Source organism: Hippocampus comes, unplaced genomic scaffold (assembly GCF_001891065.2).
Source record: "Hippocampus comes isolate QL1 unplaced genomic scaffold, H_comes_QL1_v1.1 scaffold7, whole genome shotgun sequence".
Lineage (NCBI taxonomy): Eukaryota > Metazoa > Chordata > Actinopteri > Syngnathiformes > Syngnathidae > Hippocampus > Hippocampus comes.
Window position 1 is genome coordinate 2,502,018 of NW_017842060.1, and position 22,022 is coordinate 2,524,039.

At 43.3% G+C, this 22,022-nt stretch overlaps 1 protein-coding gene and 1 long non-coding RNA gene across 6 annotated transcripts; one reads left to right on the forward strand and one right to left on the reverse strand.

Moving 5' to 3' along the window:
- Positions 1 to 7,090: 7,090 nt before the first annotated feature.
- LOC109511396 (uncharacterized) lies at positions 7,091 to 9,412 on the reverse strand. Its single transcript, XR_002167319.1, has 3 exons — positions 9,298 to 9,412; positions 9,104 to 9,214; positions 7,091 to 7,939 (listed from the first exon to the last, which is right to left on the reverse strand). It is a non-coding gene; the product is annotated as an uncharacterized LOC109511396 (long non-coding RNA).
- On the forward strand, positions 9,355 to 21,911 carry LOC109511393 (E3 ubiquitin-protein ligase MARCH7-like). 5 transcript variants are annotated; one of them, XM_019862470.1, is made up of 13 exons: positions 9,355 to 9,429; positions 9,899 to 9,950; positions 10,077 to 10,243; positions 10,346 to 10,492; positions 12,114 to 12,542; positions 15,155 to 15,211; positions 15,335 to 15,408; positions 16,401 to 17,105; positions 18,174 to 18,354; positions 18,556 to 18,700; positions 20,012 to 20,056; positions 20,153 to 20,458; positions 21,188 to 21,911. In XM_019862470.1, exons 5-12 carry the CDS (start codon positions 12,465 to 12,467, stop codon positions 20,413 to 20,415), a joined length of 1,548 nt encoding a protein of 515 aa, XP_019718029.1. In that variant the 5' UTR covers positions 9,355 to 9,429; positions 9,899 to 9,950; positions 10,077 to 10,243; positions 10,346 to 10,492; positions 12,114 to 12,464; the 3' UTR covers positions 20,416 to 20,458; positions 21,188 to 21,911. The 5 variants fall into 5 exon arrangements, 4 of the variants coding, with proteins under 4 accessions (XP_019718029.1, XP_019718027.1, XP_019718028.1 ...); XR_002167318.1 differs by lacking the exon at positions 9,355 to 9,429 and having other exon boundaries at positions 9,852 to 9,950; positions 20,153 to 20,466; XM_019862468.1 differs by lacking the exon at positions 9,355 to 9,429 and having other exon boundaries at positions 9,852 to 9,950.
- The last annotated feature ends 111 nt before the right edge of the window (positions 21,912 to 22,022 follow it).

Sequence of the window (22,022 nt, forward strand, 5' to 3'; positions counted from 1 at the left end):
AGAGCATCCCAGGAAGGCTGTTACCCGCCACCCCCTTTTTGTGTGTGTGTGTGTGTTTTTTAAGGAGACTATTAAAATGTCAATGCTGCAGTCATAGCCAAAGATGACTTTATTGTACATCGTGAGCTTAAAAATGTTCATAAATGTTTGCACTTCTGCTAATTTTTTTTCTTTCTACACAGCAGCGCTTTTTTTTTTTTTTCAAAAGGAACTTGGAGTACAGGGCAAAGCATTTTTTTTTTTTACAACTGCTTTGACCATGTGAGTCTTAGCCCTGCAGCTGACTTGACTCTTTAGGCTGGACAGCGGAGCGGCGCCTCACAGACTCCCTGTTGGGTATTCACAATTTTTGGAGGGTGGACCTATTCCCTGTTGCTCATGGAATTTTTTTCGTGATTGTTTTTTTTTTTGTTTTTGTTTTTTTTCCCTCTCCTCTGACCCAGTCTACCGCTTATTCGGGGTTTTTTCCCCCCCAACTTTGAAAGAAATATATCCTTTTTTTCATGGTAGTTATAAGGGATGTCAGTTATTTGTGGATTTTTACTATTTGTGGATGGACCGGATCCCTATCCCCCTGCGAATAGTGGGGGTCTCCTGTGTCTTGTAAATTGTTCAATTAAATATTCACAGTATATACTGTACATCTGTATGTGTATGTATACATGCGGTATTATTTGTGTTTTCTGTATTTTGCATTACAGTGCAGAGTTTTGATTTGAAATTTGGAGATCTGTTCAATAATTTCCTCCAAATTACATTTTTTTTTTTTTTTTACTTTTTAAGAATCTATTCGCTTGGCTAAGGTACCCTGCAACTTATTTAAAAATACTTTCATTCTCCTTTTTAAACGTATGTTTATATTGTAAAGTAGGGCTGAATCATTTTGAAAAATAATCGAATTACATTCCCCTCCCTCAATGTTGTGATAGCGATTTACTATGTGACTATTTTTGTCTTCTTCCCATGTAATTTTTCTCAACAAGTTTAACAGTAAACTATTTTATGGTATTTAGATATGATTTATTATACCTAAATGTTTTGTTTTGTTTTTTTCCTTTGCGATTAGAAACTTTCATTCTACGACATTACAATGCCGATTTGAATTTGATCAATTGTTCAGACCTGCTGTAAAAAAAGGATACAATTTAGACGGTGACTTGGATTTTAGGCTGTTATCGCCCAGCCCAAGATGACAAATACACCCCCTCAAAAAAAACACACACACTTGAACCTTTTTTCTAATTATTAAAAGGAATAAAATGTATTTAATAAACGTTTGAAGTGCATCCAATGCATTGGACAGTATAAATATGTACACATTTGTCAACAGCATGGCTGGAAGCAGCTCTTTGGTCCACAGTGGGTTGAGTCCAGCGCGTTTCTCAAGCACCGAACCTCACGGGTTTTTCTTGATTGCAGACTTGATTTTTGTTTCGTTCTTGGTCTTCGTGATGAGGCAAGGCGCTCGAACGTTTCCAAGAGAGTCTCTTGTGTCTCCCCTTCTGTCGTCATTATTTTTATCAGGAGTCTTTGTGTTATTGGGGCTTACACGTGCAAGGTCCCCGTACCGTATTCCTTCACGTTCCTGAGTGTCAAACCTGCAACGGAAAGTAACAGTGGTCAAATCAGGAGCCCCAGCTGACAGAAAGGGAGGTAAACTCCAGTTCACGGTGTATGAGCGTGCCTGCCCCGACATAAACAAGGGGCTCAGGCATTCCTGCGCCGCTCTTAATCCTTCTTCTGTGTCATTAGCCGGATTTATGTCAACCAGGGGTCCGCGCACCTCTGCCACTCATCACACACACCTAATCAAGTGCCACCTGCAGCCTCCGGTACCCACGAGGAGAGACGGGGAGGAAATTATTTCAAGGAGAAGCTGAAATCTGTGATGAAGGGGGCACTCACACCCACTCTTTCATGGCCAACTGGCGAAATGACGATCAAACTCTTGACACCGATGCTCTGATCACATTACATGGTGTCACCCCCCCCCACCCCACCCCCCAAAAAAAAGCCTAGCAAATTATCATCTGGTGAGGATAGCTGTTTCCATTTGGGGTTCATTTGGGACAATTTGTCAAAGTAGAAGATGTGGAATTTGCCACTAAATGGCAACTTAAACTCAGACTGGCTGACTTGCTGTTCAATTTCAGGCATGGATCTGTGAAACTTTCATGCATCCTGTTATGACAGATATGTCCACCTAATTTGGGGTCACTTGTTTTTTTTTGGCTGGTGTCTGGGGCTATTTTTTCTAACTTGCCAGGGCTGCTACAGGGAGCGCAGTGGCTGCTTGAAATTAAAATGGATGACTTCCTGTTCAATTTGTGGGTCTTTGAGACGTTTTAATGCATCCGTTTGTGATGTACGGGTTTGTGTCATTTGGTGTGACAGATATCGGGAGGCTAATTTATCTAACTTTGCAAGCCCCTTTCCATGGTTAGGATGGAAGTCAGACAATTTGGTTCGAAGCAGCCATTTTTTGTCCAATACCAAGAAAAGTGATAATTTTTTTTAAAGAAAAGGGACTGGAAATTTTGAAGGAAAAAAAAAAGCTCCCATCACCAGTTTCACCAATCAGCATAAAATCTGTTGGACATGTCCATCAAAACAGGACGCATGGACAAGTCTCAAGGACACATGCCCGAAATTTAGTAGGAAGTCGTTGATTTGGCACCGAAGCAGCCATTTTGGGCACATTCCTCAAAGGCTATTAAATGTGTTTGCCCACCTATGGCCTCCTTGAAATCTCCACAAGATGTCCCGTCCTCATCGGTGTCGTCAGGGGAAGGGTACTCTGGAGTGCAGAGGAAGACATCGTCGATGCAGGCAAAAGTGTCGGTGATACTTTCTCCTCACATTGAAGAAATCTGCAACAGAAAGCGGTTGATTTTGTCATTCTAAAATAGTAATTTACTGCATAGTTATTGTTATGATGATACATTTCACGACGTTTAATGGGGAAGATGGAATCACGATTAGCCATCCCAAAAACACGTCATTGCCTCGCGCTCTCACTCCTTCCCTAATAAAGTGGAACATAGCCACCAAACCCATGACTATTTCCAAACGTCCCTAATAAATACACTCTGCTCCCAACGTTCACAGGCTGCCGGCCAAGCCCAGGAAGAGCATAAAAAGTGCCAGATGACTTTATGACTTCCCCCTTCCCCCTACCCTGGCAGAGAGAGAACACCAAGCCTGGAGGCATACGCGTCTTTAGATACTCCTCCCGTGTCATTTTGTTTAATAAAAGCTCGGGAGTGTATTTGCATGGAATCTTAACGCCAGGATTAACAAAAGCACCCGACAATGGAGACCCGCCGGGTTGTGTGATCCCCGGCGGTGGTACTCATCTGATGAGGATCCTCAAGCCTCCAAGCTCTCATTTTATACATCGCACCTGTTACGGTACAGTTAAGTGTGTAATCAAAGCCAATCGTAAAAAGGAATCCAATGTGCCCACGCATGCTGTTTTCAGCTCCTCGGGTCTGAAACGCTTCGATTTACGACGCTTTGTGGGGGAAGTGAACACATTGACGGGTAAAACACAACGAAAATCGACGCTTTCCTTATTTTTAATTCGTCGTAGTTATAGAACAAAACTGAAGGTTCATCTTAAATACTTTACGTTCATCGTCATTTTTAATTCATCATATCAATAAAAACAAACCCACTAATGGAATTTGTCCTGAACGCGGTTGGCGATACATTTTGAATGCACTAGACGTCTACTTATTTTTTTGTTTTAATCACCAAACATTTAACATATATGTATTCTAATAAATTGTACTTTTTGTGTTTAAGTTACTCGAATGTAATATCTGTATCCAACGTTAATCTTCTACTACAGTAGTGCTTTTGTATTTTTTAAGTTATTATCTTAACGTTTGAACCCTTTGCGCAATGTGTAGTCATTTCGTTTACTGTACACCACCGTGGAATTCTCACTTAAACGTTGACGATGATACATAGCGATGATTGGCCGATTCAACATCAACGACCCCCCCCCCCAAAAAAAAAAAAAAGATTTAAACCGAAGTAGTTGAGTATCTGCCATTATTGGTTTGGGGTTTTTTTGTATGTTATTGCCCGTTTCAAATGTCAAACCCCTCCATAAACGGTTCATTCTGAGATACAGCAGTAGTTACGACGGTGGCGGTAAAGCTTGAACGCAACTGTCAAGATTGGTTACTTTTAACTCAAATACGCACTAAAGTAGTCGACAAAATACATATTTCAACGTTATTATCGACCGATACGGATATTTGGAACTGATAAAGTGGTATATTTAGCTTCCATCATTGACGTCATTTAAGGGGGTTTTATAATTTACGACGTTGGCGGTAAAACATCAACGCATCAACCAGTCGCGGTGATTGGCTGTGGTGATTTCGAAGCAATATACTTTTAACCATCGTACAAATAACGATTCAAACATACCAGTAATAGTAAATGTAGTTGTTTTAGATCAATTTCATTAACGATGCCACGCGTTACTTATGTAATATATCCATCATTTACGCCCCCACCCCCTCAGTGCATTGCATTATTTACGACGTTAGTAGCATTCGAAGGCATCAAACATTTAGAAGGATCCTGCCCTGTTCCTGGTGGTAAAATGACGGATTCTTAATTTTTAACTTTATTGTGTTGACACGTAATTTTCCAAACGAGACAACTATATTTCAACATGTAACCTTTTAGCTTGTTACCGATGGTATTATTACTTATTCACTTTTTTAAAAATCGTGAATTTAACCGTAAAAAAAGTACATTCGGTTTAACGCTAGACGCCAGACATTTCCAGTTCAATCAGGTTTCACTTTCAGGAAGTTGTGTGGCTTCTTCATCTTTCCTCTTACTTGGCCTGACGATGGAGGCTGGTTCTACCACCACCACCACAACGGCGGCAAACAGCATCAGCAGCAACGTGAGCAGGTAGAGCAGGTTGAAGATCCTCATCTTGGGGCTGAGAAGTCCTGGTTCTTACGCTTCCTTGTGGTTCTTCCAGTCCAGAAAGAGAAGACACTGTCAGGGGAGACAATCGTGGAGAAGCCACTAAAACGGACGATGTCCCTGGAGAGTGTCCACAGTCTTTGCCAGAGACTTGAGAGCTAAGTGACAAAGGTGCTTCTCCCCCCACCTCCTTTATACTGACTTTCCAGCACCCCCCCCCCCCTCAACCCACTCCCAAGACCACCCCTCACCCTCCACTTCAACTCCTCACACACGCACACACAAGCATGGCACATATTGACCCCACATGTAGAGGGTAATTCAAATGACAGGAAGACCCCCACCCGACCCTGCAACTGCCCCCTTGAACACACACACACACACATTCACACAGCCACACGCACACTCCACATGTGATTGGTATACAGTAACAATGAACGACTGAATTTTTTCAACAATATTGCCATTGCGATTTAATATGCAACAATTTTATTTTCAAGGCCCTCTTCCAATTTGTTCAGATATATTGTTTCATGAAACAGTGGTATGTCAACATGAAGACTGCACATCAGAAGTACTCAAATTATCCAACTGAGTACAAATATGTACATTTGAGTATTCGCCGATTCCACAGACAATAGTATTAGCAGCTGCCTTGAAATACGCGCTTAATTTGTTCCATGACTGCACTCATATAATATAAAATAAGTAAATTACAATACATAGTTTGTAATAAATAAAAATATTTAGAGGAATCTATAGTAAGCTAAAATTTAGGGTCACATAAAAAAGGATAAATTAAAAATCTCTTACAATGTTCATCATACCATCAATACAAAATATAGAATCAAACTCATGAAACTATTTAGAACATTTTTGGCAAAAACAAAGAAAAAAAGTGTAAAATGTTGCTTGTCTTGTATACCGCCACCTCATTAGCGCGTCTGCGCGGTCGGCCGCCGTCTCCTCCGCGCCGTTAGCGACTCCTCCATTGAGCGCACCGCTAATCAATTAGCACATTAAGATGAAATGTTGCCCATTACATGTGAATGAGGATTAAGGCAAGCAGCAGGACGTTAATGGAGCGCTAGGCCTGCAAAACGCTCCCCGAGACTTTGAACAAGCATCTCGCTTGAAAAACCCACAAAAGACAACGCAATCTCTGCGTGCCTTTGTCCGTGTTTGTGTGTGTGCGCTTTTATGACTTTACGGTACTGTATTTGCAAAAAAATGTCTGAGTGGACGTGGCCGAGATTCCTGCCGGATTTTGCGAACGCTTTCCCCGACCGGGTTTGTTTCTTGGGTTGCGCTTTGCATATCAGCGGCCATTGTCTTTTAAAGAAGTTTTATTTTGCTCCATTTGAATATGCTAATGCATCTCCAATTGTCATTCACAGCCACCTGGTAACCAACTTGCTGTGTGTTGTGTTGTATAGATGTGTGTGTTTGTGTGTCTGTATATGCCCCCCCCCCCCACGACACCTCCCAAAAAAAGTCTCCCCGCCAGGTTTTTTGGTGTTGGAATATTTGCTCTTACTGGGGGATTAAAAGCCTTGACGGGGGATTTCCCAGCCTGCTCAAACACACACACACACACACACACACACACACACACACACACACACACACACACACACACACGCACGCACATCACTAAGTGACTCACACAAAGGAATTCAATCTGTGTGACCGAGATGTTGCACTTGTCAAGTTATTATTTTCGTAATGAACCAAATGGAAAAAGCCCAGCTAATCACATTGGAAACGGTAGAGGCCCTTTCGCCACAGTCTAAAGAGCCAAATGCCTTTACAAGGCACACCTACTGGCATCTGTCAGGTGCCTTTGATACGACCTGCTGTGCGTATAATAAGTCTACACACCCTTATTCAAAATGCCAGGTTTTTGTGATGAAAAAAAAAATGAGACCAAGAGAAATCCGTTCAAAGCTTTTTCCAAAATTATAGGGGAAAGTTTTCTCGACGATAATATGTTCTATTTGACCCCGCAAGTCAAAACACAGCCTTGTGATTAATATTGGCTTTGCGGAATATGAATTAAGTAGCAAAATCTACCGGCTTTTAGTCATTACCGGGGCAGCCATTTTGCCACTTGCTGTAGACTGAAAATGACATCACAGGGCTCAGGTAATGACCAATTAGGGCACAGCTTGTGAATGTCACATGACCAAATGAGATTTTGCTGCTAGTGTTAATTTATAGTTCACAAATGCAGTATTAATCAGAATGCCGCGTTGAGAACACTTTTGGTTTGACTTCCCCTTTAATGTGGCCTCTAATCTGTATAATTAAGTTGAAAAAAAAAAAGAAAATGGTATCGGAATTTGGACTCTGCTATGGGTGCCCAAAAAGTGTGATTGGGACATCCATAGTGTTGCTAAAATCGCAAGAGTTTTTTTTTTGTGTGTGATTGGTTCATTGTGAGAGCCATACCACAGTTAAAAGAGGGTGCGTAAACTTATGCAATGACATTAATTTCCCCTTAAAAAGCCTTCAAATGATTTATCTTGGTTCCGTGTTTTTTTTTTTTTTTTTTTTTTTAAATCAAAAAACCTGGCATTTTAATTCGGAGTGTTGAGACTTTTTAGACACACTGTATAATATTGTACAGAAAAAGTCTACACACCCCTGGACATACGGTCTGCATGGGACATAAGGTCACGTCGCGATATCTTTACTGTGCACAATTTGGAGTCTAGCCGAAGCATAAAGAGGAAAACTAAAATATAAGCACAGAACCACCAACAAGAAAAGATTAAATGCGACATTTGAAGCAAAAGGTTGAAAAATGTGACTTGCGTTTTTGGAGGCGATGTTTTTTGTTGTGATGGCAAAGAGGAAAAAAAGTGATTTCTGGTGTTCTCTGCTGTGATCTTTACAACCTCTGGACAGCTTGCATCTTCTCAACCTTCTTCCTCCTCGTCCTCATCTCCCGAGGACCCGCAGATAAGAAACTTCCTCTCTGATAAAACCGAGGAAGAAGAGTGAGTCATAAAAGTTTTTCCTTTTGTGGCAAAGCCTCCGCCTACTATACATACAATCACTTCAGGAACGACAGACAAATACTGTTCGAAATTCAAGCCGTTTCAATATTTTTTTTTGTTTTAGTGCACAGAGACGCTTGCGCCACTTTTGTGGCTGCTCTGCCACTGCGCCATCTCGTTTCCTCACACTTCTTTGTCGTTGCCGGTCGTCTTTCAACGGCGACATCTTCAGCTTTGCTCGTTACAATCGCTCAAATTGGAACGCTCCAATTTCCTTGTCATCAAAATGAATGCGTCCGGCAAACCGTACAGGTGCAGAGGAGACGCGTGTCTAACGCGCGTCCTCACGCGGTGTGCGTCCGCCATTGGTCGTCAGCTGATTGTGATCTTCTGCGCGCCGAAGATTGCTCCTGACATCGTTGTCATGAGGTCATCCGTGCTAATGAGGCCCACGGATGGTCGCTGCTTAATGACTCTCAAGACCCCCTTATCTCCGATGGAACCCTCCAAAAAACCTGATGTATGCACATGCACGTTAACAACTGTGCTTGTGCAATACACACACACACACACACACACACACACACACACACACCGACACGCACACACACACTCAAGGGTTCCCACACCACAGATTCACCACAAAGTATAAAGACGGTCGACTCTCGTGCCACGAGCAAGCTGGTCGTCTTTATTGCAGCGAGACGGCTGACTGACGGAGGGCTCAGGGGGTCAAGGGGCGAACTCAACAGGGAGCCCACCCGGCAGTCCCTGCCGTGCCACCCCAGTCAAGATGTCACCTCGCCGGGGCTTCAGAGGCCAAAAGTCAGCCGGTTTGTTAAAGCCCAACTCAGACATGGCGGCCACTGCGTCCCCACATGTTGTTGAAGAAATAATCATGTGTGTCACGTGGCTTTCCCGAAATACACTTAGTCACCACTCGCAATACTTTAAAGATCATTTTAAAATATTTTTTAAAAAAGAAAGAAAAAAAGGAAGGGAATTTACTTTTGTAATAATAAACATGTCATATTCTCAATGTGCAAATACGTTTTAACAGCACTTTTGATCACATTTTCAATCCATAGTTAAATTTCATTAAAAAAAAAAAAATCCTGCAAGTCTGGAGCGTATGTTGTTACCTTGCTTTAATTGCCAGCGTGTCTTTTCATGCTTCCTTTAGTGTGTCTGCGGTTTTGCCTGCCTGCTGATCACTCTCTGCTTCCCTCTTGCAGCCTCGCGGACGTCTTCATCTGAAGAGCGCACCTGACATGTCTGACTTCCGTCTGTCCCGTCTGTCCGTATTCCCCAAACGTGCGCGTCGCCCTTTTCTTACCTGGCCGCAGGCCCTCGTCTGGCCGGATGCAGACGGAAGCGATGCTGAAGAGCGAGAAGACGACGAAAGCGACCACGATGAAGGCCAGCTCAAAGCCGGAGAAAGGCACTTCCATGGGCTCGCGGCTGTGACGTAACCCCAACATACACTACGTAACATTGCAAAGTTTGACAGAAGCGTCGATGGAAAAGTTTCAGAATGGAACCTGGATTCGACGGATAGAAAATAGCGTCCGATAGACACAAAAAGGCCTCTTTGTACCGTAGTTGTCAACGTCTGGTTAGCTCCAAAATTGGCCGCAGTTGTTTACCGGCACTGCGGCGCAGTCAACAGACAATTTCAGATCCATTCCACATCGTGCATTCTAGTTTCAAGTCATTTTAAAGAGGCTGTGTGCGTAAAATCAATACTATGCTTGCACACTCGATAAGAAAATGACCCGGTTAGCGTCCTAACAAGAAATGTGACCGGAGGAAGTTTGAGATTTTGAAAAAAAGACTCACCATAAGAAAATAAATATATATCAGACGCAATGTGTAGAATTCACAAATGCATGAGCAGGAAGCAAGCTTTAATCTCCATGATATGTTCCAACACACAGGTAGAGTCCAGCGTGAGTCCCGGAAGCAAATATGAGCACATCCTAGCGCAAGGTTCACAACTCCTTCACACACACGTACACTCACACACACTTGGAGAGGGAACCACCCATGTGGACTTTGCCATGAAATGAAACCCACTCAGCAGCCGCCCACACGGCTTTGATGTCATCTCGGCAGGCTCGCAAGAGGAGGAGGAAGCTCAATTTGAAGCGTCTTGCCGTCCTGATCTTCAGACAATCGACTCTTCGTTGTACAGGGAAATGCGCCTCCCTTCATTAAAATAACCAAATATATTCACTGCTTCACTTTTGACACATTGTTCCAGCCTTATTCCCCCCAAAAAAGTAAACCCCTGTAATGATTTACACATTTTATTTTGGGTGTAATTGCACTCTTGGCCACTAGATGGTGACACATTTATGTTTAAAAATCACATCTGCCTGAAGATTCACAGCCTAAATCGTACCTGTAGGACGCCTGCGTTCCTCATGGATTATTCCAGCCAGGGTGAAGAAGCCGAAAACCAAGAGGGAGAAGACGACGGTCAGCTCCTCAAGCTCGCCCAATAAGAACGCCATCGTCGTCCAACACTGGTAACTTGCTCTTACAAACACACTCACGCTTATAGAGCAATGAAGTGCACGCCTACGCCTCTCAAATTGAAGTCAGATCAAGTTAACGCGAATTATTTATGAATGGCCTTTGTGACTCTGTGTGTGCGTGTTTTAACACTTGTAGCGTGTCTACCTGTTGGGCTGCGCTGTTTGCAAATCGCTGGCGTCGGGTGGAGTAATGGTCTCACTTTTCAGGAGACCCCTATAACGACATGTTTGTTCAGCCCAAAAGACTGACCAAGAATATAAATGTGTGTGTGTGTGTGTGTGTGTGTGTGTGTGTTGGGGGGGGGGGGATTTACCAAATTACGATATCTGAAACTTCGGCCCAACAGTGGGGAAATGTAATGGAACTGAAGTATGCACCCGGCTAGCTTAATGCTAACATAACATGGAGAACACCATTGGCAGGCTAACACTGAACATGATTAGTCACGGTGTTAGAAGCAAACAAACAAGGGTGAGCAACCCGTCTAGTCAATATCACAATACTCATCGTAGGAGTCCGGCCAAAACCTTTTACCTCCAAAATAGTCACTTTTCAGGAGATCCCCCCAAAAACGTCATGTTTCTTCAACCATTAACATCAGATTCTCAAAGGTTTTCAACACTTTTGATTGGTCGAAAATTTGTAAAAATAACACCCGCAGGTGTGGACTGACCAATAATATAGATTTGTGGAAAAAAAAGTCAAATTGATCAAATTGCGACGTATGAGGTTTCGGTTCAATGTCAGCGATACCTTCTTTATCCTCTGCAAAAAAAATTGCTGAGAATAATGATGGCGCTTAGATCCGTAGCATTCATCATGTCTTTTACGATAGCTTTTGAAATTTCTGAAAAGTTGAGATGTGTTTTTTTTATTTTATATATCAAGAAGCTCACAACTTGCTGAAAGTTTCATTTGGCTGTATTCTACTGCCCCCCGATGGCTAATGCAGGCACACCAGAAGGAGCAGCACAATGAAATAAATGGAAGCATTAAATCATGACACACAAATTAAATTCTTCACATCCCATTTCAAATAAAATATTAGAGTTCTATTTTCTTGAATGAAAAAAAAATCATTATAATTGATATTTTCGTTAGGGGGGTGGCTGGAACAGATTCTTTTTAAAGCACCACTGGACTGGGGTTAAGAAGTTGGAGAACCACCGGCATTGGTTCAATTGAGGTCTCTCTTTCTTTCGCGCACACACACACACACACACACACACACACACACACACACACACACACACACACACACACACACACACACACACAGTTTAGTCTTGAAGTATTTTTAAGGCAAGTAAGTATCTATCTTGAGGAAATAACATGTCCGTTTCATTTGTTGTATGTGTGTTTGTAGCATCCACGCACACATGTCGTGTAATCCCATTAGTTCGGAGAAGAGGGTGGGGGGGTTGGATTGAGGTTAGTCTAAGCCTTAATCCCCTCGCTGAGCGTATGTTTATTATTACCCGGCATGCACAACAAAATCCAGCACGCCAACACACACCTCCTGTTTGTTTACTGCCTCTCTCTCTCTCTCTCTCTCTCTCTCTCTCTCTCTCTCTCTCTCTCTCTCTCTCTCTCTCTCTCTCGCTCTGTCAGCAGGCCCGACCACGAGGACGGACGAACGAACGGAGGGAAGCAAGGCGGGAGGGAGGGAGCGGCTGAGTAGTTTCCCAGTTGCCATGACAACCTCACCCCTAGTCATCTCCACCGCCGTCTTCTTGATCTAATTCCACCAACCGGATCGGGAAGTGCAAGGTGTCGCGGGACCTGCCTTGTCTCCTTCGACGGCATGGCCGCCCATCGAAGGACGGCAAGGCGCGGGGACGCCATGGGACTAACGCCAACGTCCGTGTGTGCTTGAGTGTGTGTGTGTGTGTGTGTGTGTGTGTGTGTGTGTGTGTGTGTGTGTGTGTGTGTGTGTGTGTGTGTTGCCCGGAAACCGCCAGCATGCCCGTACACCAGATCACGGTGGTCCCAGCCAGGGAGAACGGCAAGAGCGGCCCTCGGCCCAAAGACAGGAACGAGGTAAGTTCCTGAGCCACTTCTTAGGAATATGGATCAGCATCATACGATATGAACAATTCAATTGCCGAATTTAATGCAGATGTCCATCCCAAGTCAAGCAATTTGGACTTCAACTAAAATGCTCTGAGGGAAACTACTTGGAGTTCAAAGCATCATGTTAGCAAATCTGGTGAGAAGTCAGCTCAGTGAGCCATCAAGCATTTATATTATTGACTCCCCTCTCATATTCGTCTGATGCATTGAATAAGTTTTTTTTACCTCATAAATCCAGTTCATGAAAACGTTTTCATTGATTCTTTTTCTTTTTTTTTCTTCTTATTTCTATTAAATCATCCAGGGCAGCAGACAATTTTAATCAGAGGTCGCATTTTGAATCCCTAAATGTGTTTTTGATGCTGATTTGAAAAAAAACTTCACTTTTTTCTAGCACATTCGGTTTTTGAAACATTTGCATTTTTTGTTTTGACCAATAAAACCTTGCACAGTGCAGATGTTACCATGCATTGTAATTGAGAGCTATGGCGCTTCAGAATAAATTCCACCTCTTGCTGGACCTAACCCGTAATCAATGAATATCACAATAAATATATTACTATATTGCATATTACATTATAGTGCTACTCACCTTGGCCACATGGGGCAGTATAACAGACAGAATGATATTTTGTAAATTATGGCTGGGTGATTTGGCCAAAATATTTGGTTAGTTTTTAACATATGGATTATTTGTTGATCACTAGGTAAAAAAAAAAGAGTAATGAAGTAAACTACAATCCTCAAACAACTGTTTGATCTTCCTTCTACTCAGTGGACATACAACGATCAATATCGGCGAGCACCCAAACGCACATTTCACTCACTCGGCCTTCAAACGAAATGGTCTTGGCGAATCCCTAACGGTGTATGCCTAAATATATTCAGTGCGGCTCTCACACCACACCACACCACACCACCTAATCCCTCCACCACTCCCTTCCACAAGTAGCAGGCACATGTTCCATCAGTTGTCTTCAACCTGCATCACATCCAAGAGGGATTCGCCACAGGGGCAGGTAGGCCAGAGCCGCCTCGCTCGTCACTCAAACATCATTGCGATGCGTTTGGAATAGCCGGAATACCTTGTTGTGGATCATGTCACTTGAGCGCTTCACTAAACTCGTCGGGTTAATCGTAGCAAAGAATCCGCTGCAAGGGGGGACAAGCTCGGTGAACAGCTGCTTTAAAAGTCACCGCGAAGAGCTTAGTTCCACCTTACTTCGAACTGTGGGTATTTAACGCTCGTTCAAGGAGTATGAAAAAATCTGATTAACATGCACTATATTTGAAATTACTGTGAGAGAGTGACCTTTTTTTAGTAACATTTGAATTCGTTTTTGTTAAACACGAGTACAGTGCCAAGTGTGGAGACATTTAAGAGGGAGGAGGAATTTCTAATTTTTAAGGCTTTTTTTAAACATTAGCCAATTCATATCAAAAGTCTACACACCCCATTCAAAAGCAAGGGTTTGTAGTAAATTCACCCCCCCCCCACCCCACACACATACTATTGATGCAACCTCAAACGTGTACCACACTATAACAGCTGAGTTTTATTCCGAGGTAATCAGTGGCAATTTAAACGGATGCAGATATGTGCTGATTTTGAGCGTGCCTTGTTCTTTCATAGCCACACCCAACGTGATAAGAGGGTGTGCACACTTGTTCAAGCACGTTCTGTCTGTTTATTGGCACTGTCCTCTCGAAAAGATTTGTTTTATTTTTGGGGGGCAAGGGGGGCGTTGAACAAGGCTATGTCGACTTTCTATCGCCACTGTATTTCTTTTTGTGTTCTGAAAGTGAAATATTCTCTCTCTCTCTCTCTCTCTCTCTTTAGAAAAAAACATTTTATACATCTATAAAATATTTTGCCAATGAAAGGCAAACGACGTGCGTTTTCCTCCCCGTTCCCTCGAGCCCATCGTTGATTTAGTTGACATTTCAAACCAGCGGTTGACCATAAACCACTGAACCATAAATTGAACAACAATGAGTAAGTGCCCTTTCATAACATTTCCAGACTCATGAGGATGATGATGATGATGATGATCACACGTGCGCAGTCCCACTTGCGCGCGCACACGCAAGCTCAGAGCCGCTAATAGCAAATCAGGCTAGCAGCAAATCCCTTGATCAGCTTAGATGAGGCGCTCTTGTCTGTACGCGTGGCTGTCCTTTTTTTTTCCCAGTTCCTCTGTACTCCCAATTTTGTGTGGGTGTGTGTGGGCCGGGGTGTGTTTCAATTTAAAGGAGATGTCTTCTGCACACCATAAAGAGCAGCCCACTGAATTAGCTTGCAGCATTAAATGATGATGCGCAAACCGTTGGATACTTTTATTTCATGAGGTTCTTACTTTCTGTTTTAGTTTTCTGTACGACTGTAGTTTGCTTCGCTTTTAAATATAAGAGCTGCATTTCGCACCGATGCTCCTCAGACTGATTGCTTTTCGGGACTGTTGTTTGAGGCGTCGTCCTGGTTGGAACGTTGGAAGTTGCGCAGGTTGACCACGTGCCATTTTCATAAAGAGCATCATTCCGCCATACTGATTTCCCGTCTTCTCCTCTTTACGCTTCAGGGCCCTCAGGCCAAGACCCCTGGTCGCTCAGGGAGTCGATCCAGCAACATCTCCAAGGTAACCTCACGCATGGGTTTTGACATCCCGACGTAACAACCACACACAAACACACTTTTGAGACATTTGCACCACAGGGAGTACCTTGAAAGTGACCGCATTGTTTCACATGATCACTTCCAGGCAAGCAACTCGACAGCAGGACAAACCAGCGTCTCCAAGACGTCCGTCACCCCATCTACTCAGGATATTTGCAGGTAGAGCATTTTTTATCGTCTCTAAGATTAGCCCAACCTATGGTACCAGGTACCAACCCCTGCTGGAAATATATGGCACTGAAGAATTATTCCGTCAGACGGGCTCAGCTGTGTGGCTGTGAACGTGTGGTTTTTGTTTGTGTGTGTGTGTGTGTGTGTGTGTGTGTGTCTTTGTGTCGATGAGGGGCCGCAAAAGTCATTCAGGGTTACCTATTACACACACACACACGAGTGAAATTCTTCTCCGCTTAGCTTCATGCTAACAAACAATACAAAGCGCCATTGACATGCTATCGGCTAGCATGGAGTTTGACAAGGCCCAAAGATGTAACCCTGAATTTTGTCCCTGACAGCCTCTCATACTGTACGTGTTGCCCCATTGTGCTCATGTCATCACCATCTTCTTCCCATTTCTCAAATATTGTGTTGGATCCGATCAATAAATTGCGAGAGAGCAGCGTCCGAACGTGTTTAATATGGGCTAGTCGTGTTAAATTTAAACTGCCGCCAGTATCAGATTCAGATTAAAACTTTTAAAACGTTTAAACTTAAAAAAAATTCCAAAGTACACATTGTGAAATGCATCATCTAATTTTGAAATGATTTGAAAAAAAATTGCAGAATTACATAACTTCAACCATATTTGAATTTACCAACTCCATGAAGGAGAATTTATCACATGATCAGATTCGTTTCCTTAATAAGAAACGAGAAAAATCATGATATTGCTCAACACACTCAATCTCAATCTAATCAAATGTGATCTATAAAATGAGTATAATTATTGTTAAAATGTTTTTCTGCATCATGTAAAAGTTGGGTGGATTTTCTCAAATTTTGCATTTTAAATTTGTCACCTCATTCATCACATTGTCATCTCATCTCAGCAACCATCTGTGTGCGTGTGCGTGTGTGTGTGTGTGTGTGTGTGTGTGTGTGTGTGTGTGTGTGTGTGTGTGCGCGCGTGTGGCTGTCTGCTCGCGTGTGTTCAGTGTTGTCCAGCTGACCCGCGTTGAGGAGGATGTGTCCGAATTGCCCACCGCCAGCGACAACAAGAGCCCGCGCCCCGCTCCCATGACAATCCCCAGCGCCGCCCTCGGGCCCTCGGCCCCGCCCCCCAAGAAGCAGGTGAAGCGCCGCCACCGCCGCAAGAGGAACAGCTTCGGCCCATTGGACTGCGTGGAGGCCAAAAACCCGCAACGCAGCGAGACGCGGTCGGAGCGCCCCTCGCGCGACCCCCCGGCGCGCTTCCGCTGCCTGGACTCCACCTCGGAGGACGAGAAGCCGGCGAACCGCAGTTGGGCTCAGGAGAAGTCCAGGCGGGCTCGCCACCGCAGCCGGAGCAAAAGCGGCGAGGATGTGACCGAGGTGATGGAGTTGCAATCGGTGAGCTCCAACGAGTGCAAGGAGGACCGCCCCCTAGTGGTGGACGATGGCGTGAAAAATCGACGTGGCAAAAGTAGCAGCGGCGGCAGCGGGCACAGCTCGCTGAGGGAAAGCTTGCCCAGTATGGACAAGGAGCCCAGTCCGCCTGACAGCTCGTCGGAGGACGGCGAGAAGGAGATGATTACGAAAAAGTATCAGGAGAAGGGGGCAGGGCACGGGGACATGGCGGCGCCCGCGCCTCAAAAGCGCTGCGGCGCCAACGGCGCGCCGCCTCGCGCCTGCTCCGATGACTCCGAGTTGGAGGTGTGCAGGTCAGTCGGGGCCATGCGGCGATACGCTGCCCCTAGGACGTGTCAAACGGGGTCGGCTTCCAAATCTACACGAGCCCTTTTCACACCAGCAAATTGCCGCATTCGTAACGGTCGGCCGCTCTGCCAGCCGTTCGTTCAACGGGACAAACGGTCAAAGACGCAAAAACAAAAAGACAAACACTCGCGGGGAGCTACAGAACGTTCCAACTCAAATCCAAACACATGCAGGCGAAATGACAGATGCCACGCCCCTTAAAGGCGGACCTATAACACTACGTTAATGCCATTTCAATTTGTTTTAATGAGGCTTAAAATGCTGTTCATGTCTTTACAGGTGCTTTGTTTTTGTTTTTTTCCTTCACTACACTCCGGGCTATTTCGGAACCGCTTGCATCACTGCTCCGCCCTCCGTTGTGGTGGTGACCAAAGCCAGACTCGTCACTGGTCCGGCAGTCAAGGCGGCGGGACAAAATTAAAAAGCCATGATTTTGGATTTTTTTTTTTCTCATAAAAGACTTCATTTGATTTTGAAAAAAACAACATGACAAGCTCATTCAATCAGTCAACTTACAGGATAAATAAGAAACATACGGACAAGATTTTAAAACTGACAAATTACTAAATGAAAAAGAACATGATTTTTTAAAATTATTAATTACAAAAAATATACATGTAATCTTTAAAATGACAAGATTGTCATCACGTTAAGATAAAAATAATATATCATCACTGTGCACGGGTAAAACGGATTTTGAATATTTTCCCATTGTAAAAGAGTTGACATTTGAAATGAGATCAGCTCTTGTGAAATGAAATCAAAATGAATTGCGTCCAAGGGAGGTCTGATTTAGTTTCTCATGAGAAAAGAGTTGATGTGAAAAATTGTCAAGGTAACAAATCCCCACGGAAGCGTTCCTTGGCACCACTTTTTCCTCCAGCTCTAACATAAGAACCGTTGCAACTTTTTTCTTTGCTACCGGCTCGGTGCCAATAAAAGACGTGCGCGGCGGGGGTTTTTGTCAACGTGCGTGCGATTTATTTTTTTTAATTTTTTTTTTTTCTGTGCAGGATCTGCCACTGCGAGGGCGACGAGGAGTGTCCGCTCATCATGCCGTGCCACTGCACGGGTAGCCTGAGCTTCGTGCACCAAGCGTGTCTCTACCAGTGGATCAAGTCCTCGGACACGCGCTGCTGCGAGCTCTGCAAGTTCGATTTCATCATGGAGACCAAACTCAAACCTCTGCGCAAGGTATACACACACACACACACACACACACACACACACACACACACACACACACACACACACACACACACACACAATTTTAATTGAATTGCAGTACTAAATCACGACACACTCACCATTGAATTTTTTATTTAAAAAAAACACACGTCACCAGCGCGAATACGCAATCACGAGATGAAATGTTTTGTCATATTTTCTGGCCAGTGGGAGAAGTTGCACATGTCCAAAAGCGAGAGAAGGAAGATCTACTGCTCGGTGTTGTTCCACCTCATTGCCATCGTGTGCATGCTGTGGTCCGTCTACATCCTGGTCAAGAGAACCACCGAGGAGATCAAACTGGGCAAGAACGGTCAGTATACCCGTGCTGTGTCCTCACTATGTCATCCATACTCCCGTAAAGGATCAAGGACTCCCTTGAAAATGCAGTGGGGGAAAGACGACTCATTAGTTTTGTTTTGGGTGACTGGTGTTGGTATTTGCTTCTGAGTCAAGGTGTGCAGCACGTGTCATAGTGTCGTGCAAATGTCAATGTCCTCCCATAGAAATGAATTCAGATGGAAACGTTCTAGCAAGAGTAGCAACAAGTGATGTGTTTTGGTCCTTGGCCATTGGTGTGATTGTCACATTCTCAACCGCACAATATGTATCACGGCCACTTGCCAGCTCAATGCTAAACGCTTCGTCAAGTTACGGTACTTGGGTACAAGCTAAACGGCTTTGGGCTGGCCAAGAAGTTCCTCCCCTCACTTCAACATAGTACCTTGTAACCAATGTGCCCCAAGACGGAACCAAAGCGCAACTTTTTATATTATTATTGTTATTTCTGCAAATAACAGAGCCGAGCTTCGAAGAAAAAAAAATTGCATGTCACATATATGCAGGGGAACACCGAGTTATTATATAATTAGCTATTATAATTAGAACTTTTTTTTTCACTCTTCCAGGTTTATTTTTGTGTCTTTATGATGCTATTTATTGCAACTTTATGATAGCACATGAGAGTTTGGATTTCATTGTAAATGTATTCTTCCTGAACCTCTGTACAGAAGAGGATGGTCAAACACTTGAGAATTTTACTTTACGTAATTACACGCTACGTGGTGACCTTTCCCCACCGCATCTTGCACCCGACAAATACTTCATAAAAAAATAAAAAAACTCAAACTAATATTAAAACTAAGAAAAGCTACAGCAAACGAAAACATAGCATTTTTGAAATACTAAAAAAAAAAATAAACACACACAAAAAATACTTCTCGAAAAACAAAAACTGAATTTATTGAAAAAAAAAAAAACCTAATGAAAAATCGAAAATTCGAATAACTCTGTACAGTAGATGAAAGAATCTGCCCAAATCCAGTTCTGTTGTATTTAACTTCTAAGTTTATTTATATTATTTTTACATTTACATTTTTACATTTCATCTTTAAGAAGTGTTTGATTTGAAACATTTCTTGAGGCGCTGCTATTTCGCCCTTGAATTAAGCGCAGTTTTATTTCCCCCATATTTGAACGCAGTGTTCATGTTCAACGGCATCATGTGACAGCGGATTTCTAGGAGGCGTGGCCATGATACATGCTCATGAAAGTAGCCGTCACTCAGTAGAAGTTATTGGTGCAAAACGAAAAAAAAGAGAGAAATTAACACTGTTGATTGCAGAGGAATTATGGCGGCTTTCGCTCCTGAAGTACTATACCCCTCAGGGTAAGCACGGCACCCCTTCACGACCTACTCCTGTGAGTGATGGTGGCGCCCCCCGCAGGGCGAATAACTCTGCTACGCCGTGTCCCTCCCCTCCAGGCGTCCTGGAGTGGCCCTTCTGGACCAAACTGATCGTGGTGGCCATCGGCTTCACGGGGGGCCTCATCTTCATGTACATCCAGTGCAAGGTGTACCTGCAGCTGTGGCGCCGCCTCAAGGCCTTCAACCGCATCATCACCGTGCAGAACTGCCCCGACAAGAGCCGGCTCGCCAATGGCAAGCGCCAGGCGCCCGCGGAGGGGCCCGCACCCTCGGACGCGTCCTCGGAGGCGGCGGTGGCGGCCAGGCACAATCCGGTTTGAAGGTGGCAACATTTTGCATCGAGATGGATTGGACTTCAAGCGTGTAAGAAGGTTCATATTGGCTTTGTAGCAGTAATTGTTTGTATATGTAAGAGTACCTCGCTAAAGTGAGTAAAACGCCCTCCATTGTGGGTTCTGGGTTTGTGATCCTGCTGTCACAATTTTTATTTGTTGTTGATTTTTTTTGTACCGTTAACTGCTGCATTTTGGTCTCATGCTAATCTGTTTGGGTGTAATTACACTGTTGACCACTAGATGGTGACACACTAACTTGACATGTTAAATTTGAAAGAATGAAAACAGGAAGTTTTTCAGCACGGCCTAGTTCTTTTTGAAAATTGGCCATCCACTGTAGTCCTGCTTTTTACGCCTTTTTAAGCATGATATTAGTGATGGCAAGTTGCGACCTTCGTGAGGATAAGCAGATTAAAAAATGGATGTATAGAAGTTTGAGTTTCAAAAACTAAAACTAACTTAAACTAAAAAAAAGAAAAAAATTATAAAACGTTTAAAAAAAAATTAATACAAACCTAACGAAAACCTACTGAATTTGAAAACTGTGTCAAAACTAACATTTAAAAACTAACTACAATTAAAAAAAAATCCAGAACTACAGGATAATAACCCTGGTATTCACTTTGGTGAGATACTATAAAATGGTTTTCATTTTCCTGACACGTTTCAGCAAATGACTACTGCCTTCATAATTACTTTTTTTTTTTTTGCTGTCAACCTTGAATAATTCACTTCACTGGTGTTTTTGTCTCTCAAGGTGAACACGAGCAGGCCGGCAGGCAAGCGGCGATCCGCCGCGATGACCACCAAGAGCGAGGATGAGGTCTCGGCCCCGGAAAGACTTGCTCATGCTGAGTAATGACTCCATCATGCCATACTTTTGGGACACCTCCATTCCCTTCATGCACTTTGTCAAACCGCACGAAAATCCCCTCGATACGTACCGTTGAGCCCTGGGTAGGCAAAGTAAGCCCAGAAATTTAAAAGAAGTGAATTACTATGATGAAATACAGGCGCATGTAAATAAATGAGAATATCGGGAAAATGTCCATCGTGAAGTACACTGGGGCGGCGACTAATGATCATTTTCAGAATCTTGAAATCTGTCGATTACTTTGTCGATTGAATCTATAAATCAAGACCAAAAGTTTGAATTTCTAGCCCTCCGTTGAAAAACAAATTGACAGTGTGGAAAATGCACAAACAAATTCAGGATGAAAAGTTGATCCGACGGCTTTCACGGAGAAATCGGGAGAATATTTACTCTTGAGAAGCCAAAACTTTTTTTGGGGACAATTTTAAATTCGAAAAGCCATCTGAATGATTCATCACTCAAAAATAATGAGCAATTCGTTTCATAATCGGTTAGTGATTAACCGTTGCGCCTCTAAATGACCATATTTGGTCATTTTGTTGATTTTATTCCAGGTAACAATAATCCAAACTCCACTATCTCGAAAAATTAAAAGAGAAACTATTTTATTTCGAATAGAAAATGGAATTGGCCTCACGTTGTCCTGCGTATCATAATTCCCTTAGTTTCCCTTTTGGAATTGAACCGAGAAAAATAAAATGACATTTTCTTCAATATT

Bases quoted from the DNA above. Each gene is read 5' to 3' on its own strand.
- LOC109511393 (XM_019862470.1), top strand. From the start codon at position 12,465: ATGCCCGTACACCAGATCACGGTGGTCCCAGCCAGGGAGAACGGCAAG. The intron at 12,543-15,154 runs GTAAGTTCCTGA...TTTACGCTTCAG, and splicing joins GGCCCAAAGACAGGAACGAG to GGCCCTCAGGCCAAGACCCC. The intron at 17,106-18,173 runs GTCAGTCGGGGC...TTTTCTGTGCAG, and splicing joins TCCGAGTTGGAGGTGTGCAG to GATCTGCCACTGCGAGGGCG.